General features: G+C 54.4%; 1 protein-coding gene across 2 annotated transcripts in view; it reads left to right on the top strand.

Annotated features, from left to right (window-relative positions):
- Positions 1-519: 519 nt before the first annotated feature.
- Positions 520-12950, top strand: part of CPXM2 (carboxypeptidase X, M14 family member 2) — a 135057-nt gene continuing 122626 nt past the window's right edge. For both annotated transcript variants that reach the window (XM_046026166.1, XM_046026167.1), the window contains exons 1-2: positions 520-951; positions 11012-11110. In XM_046026166.1, the coding sequence (XP_045882122.1) occupies positions 645-951; positions 11012-11110 (406 nt within the window). In that variant the 5' untranslated portion in view covers positions 520-644. The remainder of the gene's footprint in view (positions 952-11011; positions 11111-12950) is intronic.

The raw sequence follows: 12950 nt of genomic DNA, 5'->3' as shown, positions 1-12950 counted from the left end.
CGGGGCTCAGGAATTCCTTATTCAGAGTTCCCGAAATAGGATCACAGTCGAGTTGAGCGAAAGGTTTGCATGGTCAGTGGAGAACCGTGTCCGGTGCGGAACCAGGTGCGGAGCCAGGGTCGGAGCTGCGGTGGGGAGAGCTGGAAGCTAGGCTTCCGTCCTTAATTGGCTTTAGAACAAGGGCAAATCCTTTCTCCTGGCGGGTCGCGCTTCTCCAACCTGGGAACCGGCTCGAGTTTCCTCCTAGATAGAAATTCCTTTGAGACTCTGCGGAAGCAAGCGCCTAGCCGGGCAGCTCAGCGACCGGCGTCGGGGCAGCAGGCCGGGACGAGGCTTGGAGACCTCTGATGGGATGAAGGGGCCTCCAACACCTGCCTCCAGGGCAGGCCTCCGCAGGGTCAGCGCCGGGAGGGAGGGCAGACGGAAGGGCGGGGCCGGCCCCCTGCGCCCGCCCCCGGCCCGGCCCAGCCCGGCCCGGCCCAGCCCCGCCGGCCGGTCACACGAGCCGCCGGCCGGCTGCCTCCCGCGCCCCGTGCGCCTCGCTGCCATCCCGGGACCCCTGCCCCGCGCCGCCACCCGCGCCCGCCGCCCACCCGGCGCTCCCGGCGCCCGTGACCCTGCCCGGGGCGCGGGGCGGAGCGGGCATGGCCCGCCGGGGGGCCGCCGCGCTGGCACTGGCCCTCGCGCTGCTGGCGGTGGTCCTGGCCGGGGTGGGCGCCCAGGGCGCAGCCCTCCAGGTCCCGGACTACTACGTGCAAGAGACCTGGAGCCGGGAGCCCTACTACGGGCGCCGGGAGCAGAAGCCCGAGCCCTTCTCGCCGCCGCTGCCCGCGGGGACCCGGGACGGGGAGCGGGAGCCGCGCCCGCCCGAGCCCAGGCCTCCCAAGAAGGCGACCAAGCTCAAGAAAGCTCCTAAGAGGGACAAGTTGGTCCCGGAGACGCCTCCACCGGGTAAGTAACTTTGTGCGCGGGGCGGCCCGAGGGGGCGCCCGTGACCGCGCGCCTCCCCCAGCGGCTGCCCGCTTGCGGGTGGGGACCGCTGCCTTCCAGGCCCGTGCGTGTCGGCGATGCCCGAGCCCGCGCACCCACCATCGCGTCGCCCCCACCCCCACCCCCCCGGACTGAGTCGCGCATCCCTCTGGCGGCGTGGAGCTTCCCGGCCCGTCCCCGGACGGCATCCGCCGCAGGTGGAGGTGGAGCTGGGCCGCAGGGAAGCTGCCCGGGGAGCTGGTGGCCCAGGTCTGAAGTGGGCTGGGCAGAGGCACTTTCCGCCGGGCGCCCCTTCAGGTCTTACTACAGGGCGTTTTCTTGGGAGTGAATTTAGGGGGTGGCCCAGTGAAGGGCCGGCTGGCTTTGGCACAACCGCCTTCTGGGGGAAAGCCCGGCAGTGGGCCTCTACCCAGCCAGCATCGCCTCTCAGCTCCCTCCCTCCCGCGTTCTGTGGGTCCCGGAGTCTCTGCCCAGTTGGGGCAGGATGGCAGAGCCTCTGCTGGGGACGCTACTGTGCCAGGTGGAGGGAAAGCCCAGCGGCGCCTGGCAGCCCGCGGCGCCCGCCTTCCATCGCTCCGCACACCCTTCTCCCAACCACGCCTCTCTGCCCGCTCTGTCTTGGCAAATGACTTCCATTCCGTTTCACTCCTTGTGAAGGGGGAACCTTTTCTCTTAATTGTTTCAGATGTTCTTTGCTCCAATCGCAGGAGGCCCTGGTCCTAGTATTTCAGGGTCGGGGAGTGAGCAGGATTGTAGCCAAATTCTCTGGCCTTGTAATGGCTTTCCTTGAAAGGAGATCCAGGGCTGGTGGCACCATTACAGGGCTCCTGGCCCGGAGGAGTTGCCTTTGTTTGGTTAAACTCTTCAGAAAGTCAGCAGGAGGCAGCGGGAGAGGGGAGGAGGTGGGGACACAGATCTCTTGAATGTGTGGACCCATGTGTGCAGGTGGGGGCGGTGTCCTGCCGTGCCCCAGTGTGCGAGCGACCCTGCCAACGGGCAGGCACTTCTGTGAGTTGTGTAACCCCAAACAGAACCATCCAGAATTTCCAGTATCTTCTGGGGGAATTATGGGAATCAAGATGTGTAAAACCATAGTGGTTGAATAGCAGGAGGGAAGAGACAGTCACGTTTGTGGGACATCTGTTGGGGACTCTGTTAGGAGCTTTATGTACAATTGTCTGGGCTGATTCTTTCAGTGGCGCGGAGGGCCGGGTGTTTTATTTTACAGATGAGGGACGGTAGGCACTGGCAGTTGAAGTAACTTAGTGTCCCTTGCCGGCTTGGGAGATTGGAAAGCCCTTTTGTGCCTATTTTTAACTCAAGGCCTTTCTTGCTTGGTAGTTTGAATCAGATTTGCGTGTGTTTTTGGTTTTTAGTATCTGCTGGGTGATTAGCGCGGTGCTGGCCGGGGTGCGGGGGAGACACGTGTGCGGGGTTCTGGTACTTGCTGGGGGGAGGGCAGGGGCAGTGTGGAAGGAGCCTCAGGCTGAGTCTGAAGATCACATGTCATACCCGGGTGTGGGGGCTCAGCACTCAGCTTCCTGGGACTTGGTGTCTTCGTCGGCAAAGGACGCCTGCGCCCGTCACCTCTCTTTACTTGGTCACTTGCTTTAGAAGCTTTTCCACAGAAGCTTCTAGTGTGTGTCAGCTTGTCCATCTCTGAGCCCTTCATTCGTTCGGCAGGTGGTTACCGAGAACCTGTTCAATGCCAGGTGCTGGATGAGGTCCTGGGGCTTGGACGCACAGGTCATCCCCTGCCCCTGCAGACCGCACAGAAGTTGGAGGGCTCTGGAAAAGGGATCGCCGTTGTGCTGAGGCCGCATCGCTAATCCCCAAATGGAAAAAGGTCCTTGGAAATTCCAGACACTCAGCTTTGAGGCTTCCTGGGAGAGCTGCCGCCCCAGGCCCGCCACTCTTTTTAATGACTTGCGTGGGCTTTTCAGAGCCCGCCAACGAAGACAAGCAAAGTGGGACATTTATCCCCACTCAAAACTCCTGACCTCTCCCCCCCCCCATGTTTTGGGGTGTTTGGCCAATGGAACCTTCTACCCTAGACTCTTAAGTGAAGGAGACTGGTTTAACAATGACTCGATCAGGGGACTCGGGGGTGGTTGTGTTCAGGGACACCATGCTGAGAAGCTCCATCTTGGCATCAGACTGTCTCCCAGGTGCCATCAGGTCGTGGGGCGGCATAGCGGGAGGAAGGAACCTTGTACAGCAGCCCGGGGTGTGTAGCGTGGGCTTCCGGACCTGGCTTCACGGGGTGGATGTGCGTGTGCCGTGCATCAGACTCTGCAGGACCAACCTGGGAGTGAGGGCTTGGATTTAAAGACAGATAAGAAGGTAAATGTGTCTGTGACTACTTTAAAATCCATCACGTGCTTTGTCAGCATAGGCTCTTGTGTTGCATCAGGACAGACTCTGGAGGCAGTGTTGTCTCAATCCCAGAGGAAGGTCTGCTTAAGGAAACGAGGACACTGGGGACTTGATCTTGGTGTGAATTTGGCCCTGACCTGTGGCTCTTCTGCAATGCCAACACATGAGAAATGTGCAGCGGAGACGGCCCATGTCGACAGTCTCCTGGAGGTGGCTCGGGCAGCTGGGTCCTTGGGTTAGTTGAGACCATTGCATTTTTCCATGAAGGGCCAGCAGATTCCTGGAGAAGTAGAGCTCTGAAACGCTCAGCAGAGTGGGATCTTTAAAGAAGTTGCTAATGCTTTCATTTTGAAATAATTATAAAGTCACAGGCAATTGCAGACATAGTACAGTGAGGTCCTGTGTACCCCAGTGATGATGCTTTCTGGAAACATAGGACAGGATTTCCGGACCTTGGCACTATGGGCATTTTGTGCCAATTGTGTGTGCTCTGGCGGTGGCAAGGAGGGGCTGTCCCGTGCACTGTAGGATGTTTGGCAGCTTCTCTGGTCTCAACCCCCTGGCCTCCCGTAGCACCCTCCTCTTAGCTGCGACAATTGAAAATGTCTCTAGATATTGGCAGGTGTCCCCAGTGGGCTGAGGATTGCTGCTCTACGCAGTCTCAAAACAGGAAGTTGACATTGGTATGACACTATTAACTGGATTACATACTAAACATTTCAGCAGGTTGTATGTGCACGTGTGTGTGTGTTCTCTGTGGTTTTATCACACGTACAGGTTTCTGGAACCACTCTTAGCGTCGGGATACAGACCTGACGACCTCTTATTTATTTATTTATTTATTTAAATTAGAGAGAGAGAGAGAGCACTAGAGAGAGTACAAGCACGAGTTGGGGGCAGAGGGAGGGGGAGAAGCAGGCTCCCCCCCCCGCTGAGCAGGGAGCCCGATGTGGGGCGCGATCCTAGGACCCTGGGAACGTGACCTGAACCAAAGACAGATGCTTAACCCACTGAGCCACTCAGACACCTCTGAGGACCTCTCGTTTTGAGGTTGAGTGGGACTCACTCTTGGACAGTTTCTGAGGTCCTCACTGTGCACATCAGTTAGTCCGAGAATTTCAGAACTTGGAGGAAACCATGTGGTCATTGCTTGCAAGTTCTTGTTCCCTGCGGGGTTCCAGCACTGGACTGCGCAGTCTCTGCTCACACACCTCCACCGATGGGCTCTTCCTGCCACGTTCATTGGATGAGCAGTACTGATTGCTAGAGTGTTCTTTCTTGTTTAGAGGCCTGACTACCTGCTTTTTTCTAATTCCCTTCATTCGGCTATTGCCGGCCAGATTCAGTAGTTTCTAGGTCTTTGTAGTTGGAATGCTTTGGGAGCCAGAGACTGAGTCCCAGGTCCCCGCTTTCCATTAGCCCAGCATGAGAAATAAGATGGGGAGCACGTTTTTGGCATGTGGGTGGATGAGGGGTGTACTTACCTTTGTATGTCATCCCCAAATTGACAAGCTTGGTTTGTGGCCATGTTCTTGGTAGAAAATAAAGTGGAACACAGAAGGAACTATAACGAGTGAAAGTCATTTTGTCTTTTTCCCCCAAGGGTAGTGAGAAACAAACAGTCCGGTGACTGACACTCTGGGTACGTGATCTAAAGACTTTTTTTCTTCCTCCTATTCCTTTTGGGTCTTGGGTTGCTTTTGGTTTCCTGCTTGTTTGTTTGTTTGTTGCTTTCTTCCAGGACGGGCAAGAATGCACCACTGTTTTGGGTATGGGCACGCCCGCGTCACACCCGCCGGCCTGGTCCACAGTCCCGAGCCGTGGAATTTGCAGAGTGGGCGGCGAGCCATGTTTGTTTGAATGTCTGTGCCCAGAAGCAGCGAGTTTGCGTTTTGTACTGCGTTGTGCCCCTGTCGCTGGGCGAAACAACCCAAGACTTGTATTTGGAGCTATGTGATTGGAAACAAAGCCCTTCTGTTGTGAGCTGCCGGCCAGTTGTGGGAAGGGGCCTCACTTTTGAGCTTTGGCTGGTCACTCTTCAGAGTGTCTTGCTGCGTGTGGCCTTCGGAGGGAAGTGTCTTCTCTCGGGCCGAGCTGGAGGGTGAAGATCCAGGGAACGTGCGTGTCAGGACTTCGCTGTGTATTTTACAGGCGGTCCCGGCGCCATCGGCACTCGTGAACAAACAGCAAGAACTCTTTACCTCGGGATATTATACGCGCGCTTGAAGAGTTAAATCCAAAGTGTTTGTCCAGATAAACTCCAGAGTCCTGGGGGGAAGGACATTTAATTAAAAAATGTTGTTTGAGGGGCACCTGCGGGGCTTAGTAGGTGAAGCATCTGCTTTTTGACTCAGGTCATGATCCTGGGGTCCTGGGATGGAGCTCCGGCATCGGGCTCCCTGCTCAGCTGGGAGTCTGCTTCTCCTTCTGCCTCTTTCCCGGCTCGTGCTCACACTGTCTCTTTCTCTTTCAAATAAATAAATAAAATCTTAAAAAAAAAAAAAAAAAGCTTGCTTGATGTGCATGGGCAAGCAGCTTTCTAAGACACCACCTCTCTTTCCAAGACGCTTTCCAAAGTCAACTATTCATGCTGGCAATCCCTGGTCTGTGCCCGTAGTTCCAGAAGCCAGCATCTGTGCGTGGGCCTGAAGACACTCCCTTGTTAGGGAAAGCTGGGCTGGATGCCGTGGTTCTTAAAACCAGCCATCATGTTCTCCAGTGGCCTCAGGTGTCCATGGCTGCCAGATCTCATGGCACAGGGGGCCCTCAGTGCCAGGACAAGGGCAGCTGGGAGTGTGGAGATGAGGCTCTCATTTGGGTATCCCCAGCGAGGTCAGGGAGCCTGAGCACTCAGGCTTGGCATCTCCAGCCGTAGCTCAGCCCGCTGTGGCCTTTCGAGGTCCCCCACCATAGCTACCACTCTGGGATCATGGAACCCATGAAATTAGGGTATCTTTGGATGGCCCGGAGGAAGGGCTAGCGTCCATACTGGCTGGCATCCAGTTGGCTACACATGCAGGCATCATAGAACGGTCGGAGGGGCACAGTACACCTCCAGAATGTTAATTTAAGACTCCGGTGTCCCAGATTTTTATGGGATGCTTGATCATGCAAACCACGTGTGGCTATTTGGCAGTTTGTTCAGGATTCAGAGAGAGCGGAGACTAGAGTCTGGCTCTGCCACTCATGGGCACGGGTGACTTCTCCAGGCCTCGGCTTCCTCACTGTGACATGGGAAGGAGGATAAAGCCATGCACCCAGAGATGTGACGGGCCAACTTCCAGTCTCCTGTGCTCAGAGACACGGTTCGGGGGCACCTTCCACTGTCTTTCCCAGAGACCCCAGCTGGGCCAAGTCCTCATGGGTCCTGCTCTGCATGTGGCCCGCATTACTGGACTTTCCTTCCTTTTCTTTCGCCTTCCATTTCTTTACTTGAACTTCACGAAATCCCTTCCCAGATACACACTAGCACCCAAGGCTGCATCTCGGGCTCTTTCCAGTTGGAAGCCAGACCGAGACGGGCCAGTGCCCATGGCGCCCTGCCCAGACCCCTGCGTGTCTGCACTTGCTGCTCTTACTGTGCTGGTTCTAGAAAAGCAAAGGGCTTCTCATTTGGTTGCAAGTCAGGAAGGTGTCTGCTGGTGCATTAGAGGTTGGGAGTGGAAGGGAAGAGAGGAAGGGCCTGGGCCCTTGAGGGAGACCCCAGTTGCACAAAAGGCTGGCCCAGAGGAGCAGAGGATGGCCAGCTAGTTTCCCAGGGAAGACACAGCTGAGCAGGGAGGGGAACGCTTTAGACTGATTGGTTGACTGGTTGATTTTGGTCTGATCCTGGTAAAAAAGTATTTACAGTGCTGCACTCGTGCCCCCCTCTCCATCCCAGACCTTCAAGGTCACTGATGAACGGAGGCAAACGTCTCATTCAACCATTCAACCTGCCTTTCAGGATCTGCCTGCTCCCTTGATTCCTGTTTCTGCCAGTCCCTTGACTTTCTCAGAACCAGATGAGACACAGGCTGTTCCCTCCTGGTGTCATGGCCCCTGGCCTGTGCACTGCCACACGGAGCACTCATTTCTAACCCCTGCTGCTGGGGCTTTCCCGTCCACCTGCGCCATCCCACTGGCCGTCTCTTGAAAGGGTTCTCTGCTGACGTGCCTGTGTTGTGGGGCTTTAGAAAGCCCTTTCTGGGCAGCCCCTGAGAACTTGCCATGTGTTCAGGAGAGGCCGTCCTTCTCTTGCAGGTTCCTTAGCAAGAGGCAGGAGAGGAGCCTCGGGCCCTGGACGGACTCCCGCACAGAAGCCGTGGGGCTGGAATTTCCTGGGGAAAATGCAAATATGCAGCAAAGAATTTTTTCAGTTCCCGGGGGGGGGGGTTTGCTACTGTAAGCTCCTTGTATAGAGAGGGGAAAAATAGTTTCCTATCAACCCAGAAGCATGATGTTTACCACCATAGACCAGAATAGAACATGTGGCCCGCATCGGCACTTTGCTGGCTACTTTTAAGGAATTCAGTTTTGTCACGCAGCCCAGATGGAGTTGTTGATCTCCTCCTTGGCAGGCTTCTTCCACTGGACGGTCTTCTCTCATCCCTGCCGACCGCCTGCAGCCTTTCTTGCGGTGAGAGAGGATGGGTCTGGGGAGGACCTCGCCCTGAAGTCCACTTCCGCTCTGTCCCCATCTGTAAAGTCACGTTCATTGCACGCTTCCTCCCCTCAGTGGCAAGTTGCTGAGGTCCTGTGTCGTAATCCCGACGAGGAGGCCGCCTTGCAGGCTGGGAATCAGGCCCCACGTGTGAGCCGGGATTCTGCAGCCGCTGGGATGGCGCTCTGTGATGCGCGGGGGCTCGATGGCGAATCCGCGACAGAAGGACAGGCAGTGGCTTCTGTTTGGTGGTTGCTGCACGCTGGACAAGGCCCCGAGCGCTTGATGCATATTGTTTGTTTCCCCCCCATAGAGCCCATAGGAAGGAGGTACTTGTCTTGTTGATGAGGGAACGTGGCTCCTCCAGAGGTGACGTAGGTCACCCGAGGACAGGTCCTTGTCCGTGCACTGGGGGAGTCCGGCAGCAGTGGGCTGGGACCAGATCTCACGGCCCTAGATGAGCTGGAAGTGCGCCCCCTAGAGGAGGTGGCAGGGCCTCTACCTGTGCTCTCTGCCCCTTTGCCACGCCTCCGGGTTTCTGTTCCCCACATGTCAGACCCCTGGGGAGTCAGACTCTCAGAGCTTTAACGTCTGCCCTGCATCTGGGCCTTTGGTGGCTGCCCAGAGCTGCATGGGGACGTGTGTCAAGGGCGTGGATCTGGCACACGGTTCGGGGGGGGGATGCAGTGAGGCTGAGGGTGTCACCATGCCATGGTCCCTGGTCTTTGACTCTTGCTCCGGTGTTGGGATGGAGGCTCCAGAGAGGTTTCTGTGGGAGACAGAAGGCTTGCAACCAATGGCCGACTTCTGTGGAGGGTTGGGATGGAACATTCTTTTCCAGAACTTTGGCTTTTTCCTCACATATTTCGTAAAACTTCATTCCCCCTTTAACATCTTATCTTTCTGCCAAATCAGACTTCACATTCTTAAAAGTGATGGCAGCAGTTTTTCTGAGCAATCAAGATCTTTACAGACCCGTAGTCAGGCCCCTTCAGAAGGGGCCATCTTTGGAGGTCACCGGCTATGACATTCGGACCCACAGAAACGGGACTGGTGCTGAGGTGACATCAGGCTGATGTCAGATGCCTCTGGGTCCTCCAGGTCTCCCTCTGGCCTTTCTGAGCGTTTTGGTGTTTTGACTTTCTGGACCTGAGGGGAACACGTACATGAAAAATGAATGATACTCCCAGCAGGCATCGCCCCAGAAGATGATGGAGAGAGCGGTACTCTTGGCTGGACCCAATGTGGCCTTTGGATTGTTTGAAGATTAAATGTTTTCTTGATAAGAATCTTTTTTGGGGGCGGGGAAGGAAGACCGTAGAACGGTCTGAAATGATTCATTAATTGGCACTCAGTCCACTAAATGTTTTTGGTATTTCGATTTGCTTCTTTAAAGTCCAAACTAAGTATCCTTCCCCTGTCCCTTCTCTAATTTTTGTCTGTTTGTCATTCAGTGACTCACTAGTATGTCCATTCACCCATTCATCATGGCTTATTCTTCACCAGACTCCAGAGACAGAGCAGGAAGCAAAACTAGACATAGTCCCTGCCCTTGCTAATAGACCAGCATATGTTACATGCTCGTGGTGCTGCACAGCACAGGTGTGTGGACCGACAGTAGGAGCTGCTGGTGCCCCGCCCAGGCCTTCTTCCTGCAGGCACACCCCTCTCCCAGCTGTGGGGTTCTTGACTGCGATGGCTCATAGCTGATGCCTTCTCTGGAACATTGCTCCTAGAAGCCTGGTTCTCACACCCCAGTTGGTCTATCTGTAGCCAGAGGCTAACCAGCAGTATAAAAGGTGGCTTCTTTTCCCAAGGTGGGGATAATGATGTGTGTAGTTCCCACTGCAGAGCTCCCCATGGGATCAGACGGAGCCAGCCTCTGGCTAAGAGGGAAGACAGCCTTACTTAGCTCCTTCCTCTGCCCTATCCTGCTTCTCCCTCCGCTTTCCCTTTAGAGCCCTTCCCCAATATATGATGTGCATCTGAACCCCTGCATCAAGCTCTGCTTAGAGGCAACTTGACCTAAGATGGGTGTTATCAGAGCCCACCAAAGGAGGCATTGATTTAGGTGGAGAGTTCAGGACAGCCGAAAGAGGAGATGCCAGAGCTGAGATTTGCAAGGTTAGTGGGAGTTAATGAGACAGAGATGAATGGAAGGGTGCTCCAGGAGGAGGGAACAGCACATGAGCTGAAGGCTGCAAAGAGGCTGGTGTTTCAGGAGTAGAGAGAGGGAGCTCAGTGTGAGAAGAAGCTGAAGGCGCCAGACGCATGAGCAGGTAGCCTTCCTAGGCCCTGGTAAGGATTTTTCCAGTTGGTGGGAGCACCACCCCTACTCTCACCCCAAGGTACCCAGCCAGGGCCCTCGGAGAGAATTGGAAGGAGGAGCCCGGCATGGTGGGAAATGCTAGCTCTGGGGTCAGGAGTCCAGAGTTCCCACTCTGTTTTATCACTTAGGGGTGCTGTCACTCTCTGGGCCCCAGAGGGGGTCAAAGTACTGCCATGGTATTTTTGCATTCTTAGAATAGTGTTGACTGACAAGTGTACCTTGTCTTTATTAAGAGGATTTCTTTCTTTCTATTTAATTTACTTTTATTTATTTTCAGTTAATTAACATATCAGGTATTATGGGTTTCAGAGGTAGAGTTCAGTAATTCAGTAATCAGTTGCATATGACACTCAATGCTCATTATGTCACGTGCCCTCCTTAGTACCCATCACCCAGCTACCCCGTCCCGCCACACGCCTCCCTTTCCCTGACCCTCAGTTTGAGTCCTATGGTTAAGAGTCTCTTAGGTTTGTCTCCCCATCTGAAGGAGATTTCATTTCGCCGGGTGTTCACAATAACATACTTCCTCTCCTGTAATCTCCAGCAAGCACTTCAGAGTGCCATCCCTGGGGACCGGGGATGCAGAGGGGGCAGATGCTACTTTGCAGAAGGTGGTTGAGCTCTCCCCATGTGACATTTGTGGAAATAAAGGCATTTCTCTCTCTCCTTCTTTTTAGGTAAAAATAGCAACAGAAAAGGCGTGAGAACTAAGAGCTCTGAGAAGGCTGCCAATGATGATCACAGCGTTCCCGTGGCCCATGACGATGTCAGAGAGAGTGAGTGAGGCTCTGCAGAGAAGCTCCTGCTGGTTCCATCACCCGCCCAGGGAGGGCGGTGGCCCCTGGAGCAGCTGGCAGCCACAGATCCCCCTTGGGGCTGCCTGGGGTGGCTGGCGGCCTCTCTGGCCTCTCTTTTGCCATTACCATTTGGGGGTGCAGACGTTCCCAGCCGCCCTGTCCTCTGCAGCCACAATCATCAACATCTTTTCCCCATTGGCTCAAATGAAGTCATTTCTGAATCTCCCGGAGCCCTGAGTTGCCTTCCTGGACCCTTCACTTCCCCCACTCCAACCCCAAAACAATCTCATTTCCTTTCTTGTGGGGCCTCAGAGCTGCCCATGTATATTGCATGTACATTTCTTATCTCCCAACCAGACCCCGGGGCCTCTGGAGTCAGAGAGTAAGTTTTCCATTTACAAGCCCCGTGATGCTGGTCTTGGGGTCTTACTCCCTTGTAAAAGTATTAGTCTTTTAGTTATTTACTTTAGGATGGTCGAAGTCATTACTCCTAGACTCCTGGGCCAACTCTGGCCCATTTGCAATAGCTCTTACTAAACTGACTACTAGCATTATGATTATTGTCTGTGACACTCTGGTATCCAGGATCACACTTCTTCAAATGCTGATAGTGTTTGTAAAATGCTTCCGCTCTCCGTAGCTTCAGGCCAAGCAAGGGGCCTCACCTTTACTATCTCCCCGTGCCTCTCTGTGTGCAGTGGACATTCCTGGTGTCATCATCAACATTGTGCATCCTTTATGGATAAGGAAGATGAGACTTGGTAGTCTGTGCCCTTTGCCTGTGGTTATGTAGCCTCTAAGTGGTGAAACGGGGATTTGAACCCAAGATTTTCTGGTTCTAGGCTTTCTGCTCAGGAGGACAGAGGCTTAAATAAACATGGCATTTCACAAATTTGCATTTCTGGAGGCAGGGTCCTTGGTCAGCTGCCATCTGAGCCCGTGCACTATGTCACAGCCTTGACTGTCGTAAAGGGAATGCTCTGTTCCCTTAAGCAGTGGTTGGGGTCTGTGTCTCTAACCAAAAGCTCACCGTCAGAGCCATCAAAGGTATGATTAAGAGTGCGTCCTAAAATAAACATGGAAATTCAGCAACAGTAACCTTCTGTAGTCACTTAACAACTGAGCATTATATTCCGTCTTAAAGTCTCAGGCCTGCAGGGTACCTGTGGCATCGGGAGGACCCAGCGTTTTGGGTGGGGTGGGGGGGGATGTTGAAGACACATGTGATGTGGGCTGTGTTTCTGCTTATTCACCTGGTGAACCCTGGTGACTTTTGGGGTCTCAACAAATGGGTGGTAATAAGACTGCCACCTCCAGTGGGCCTTGGGCATGACTTCTGTCCCCTTGTCCCAGCAGGCTGACTGGAAGACCAGCTTTTCCTCCAGGACCCCGGATGTCCCAGGGCAGGGCAGCTCCCAGTGCTGGCCTCTGTTCTCTGGGCTCTCACTCCCATCCTACTTGAGCCTCAGAGTCCCTTATTGTCTTGTTAATATTTATATGCTTTAAACATTGAAAAAATATTCTGTTTAGGTCTTTTTTTTTTTTTTTTTTTTAGCTTCAGCACAAGGGTTGGTTTGAATTATTTTAGTTATTACCAGAATTGGGATTATTAATATTTGGGGAAGCATTTTCAGAAAGAGTTTTCAAGGACCATTTCTTCACACACACACACACACACACACACAGACACACACACACACACACACACATGCTACCCCACGCAGAATTCCTCCTTGGGCCTTGGCCTCAGAGCTCTCTCTGAAGGGCCTGGGGTCCCTAGTCTCCGGGACAGCCACTGTGGCTCTCATTCACTGAGCAC

This window comes from Meles meles, chromosome 13, assembly GCF_922984935.1.
Source record: "Meles meles chromosome 13, mMelMel3.1 paternal haplotype, whole genome shotgun sequence".
Lineage (NCBI taxonomy): Eukaryota > Metazoa > Chordata > Mammalia > Carnivora > Mustelidae > Meles > Meles meles.
This window is presented reverse-complemented; position numbering and strand designations above follow the sequence as displayed.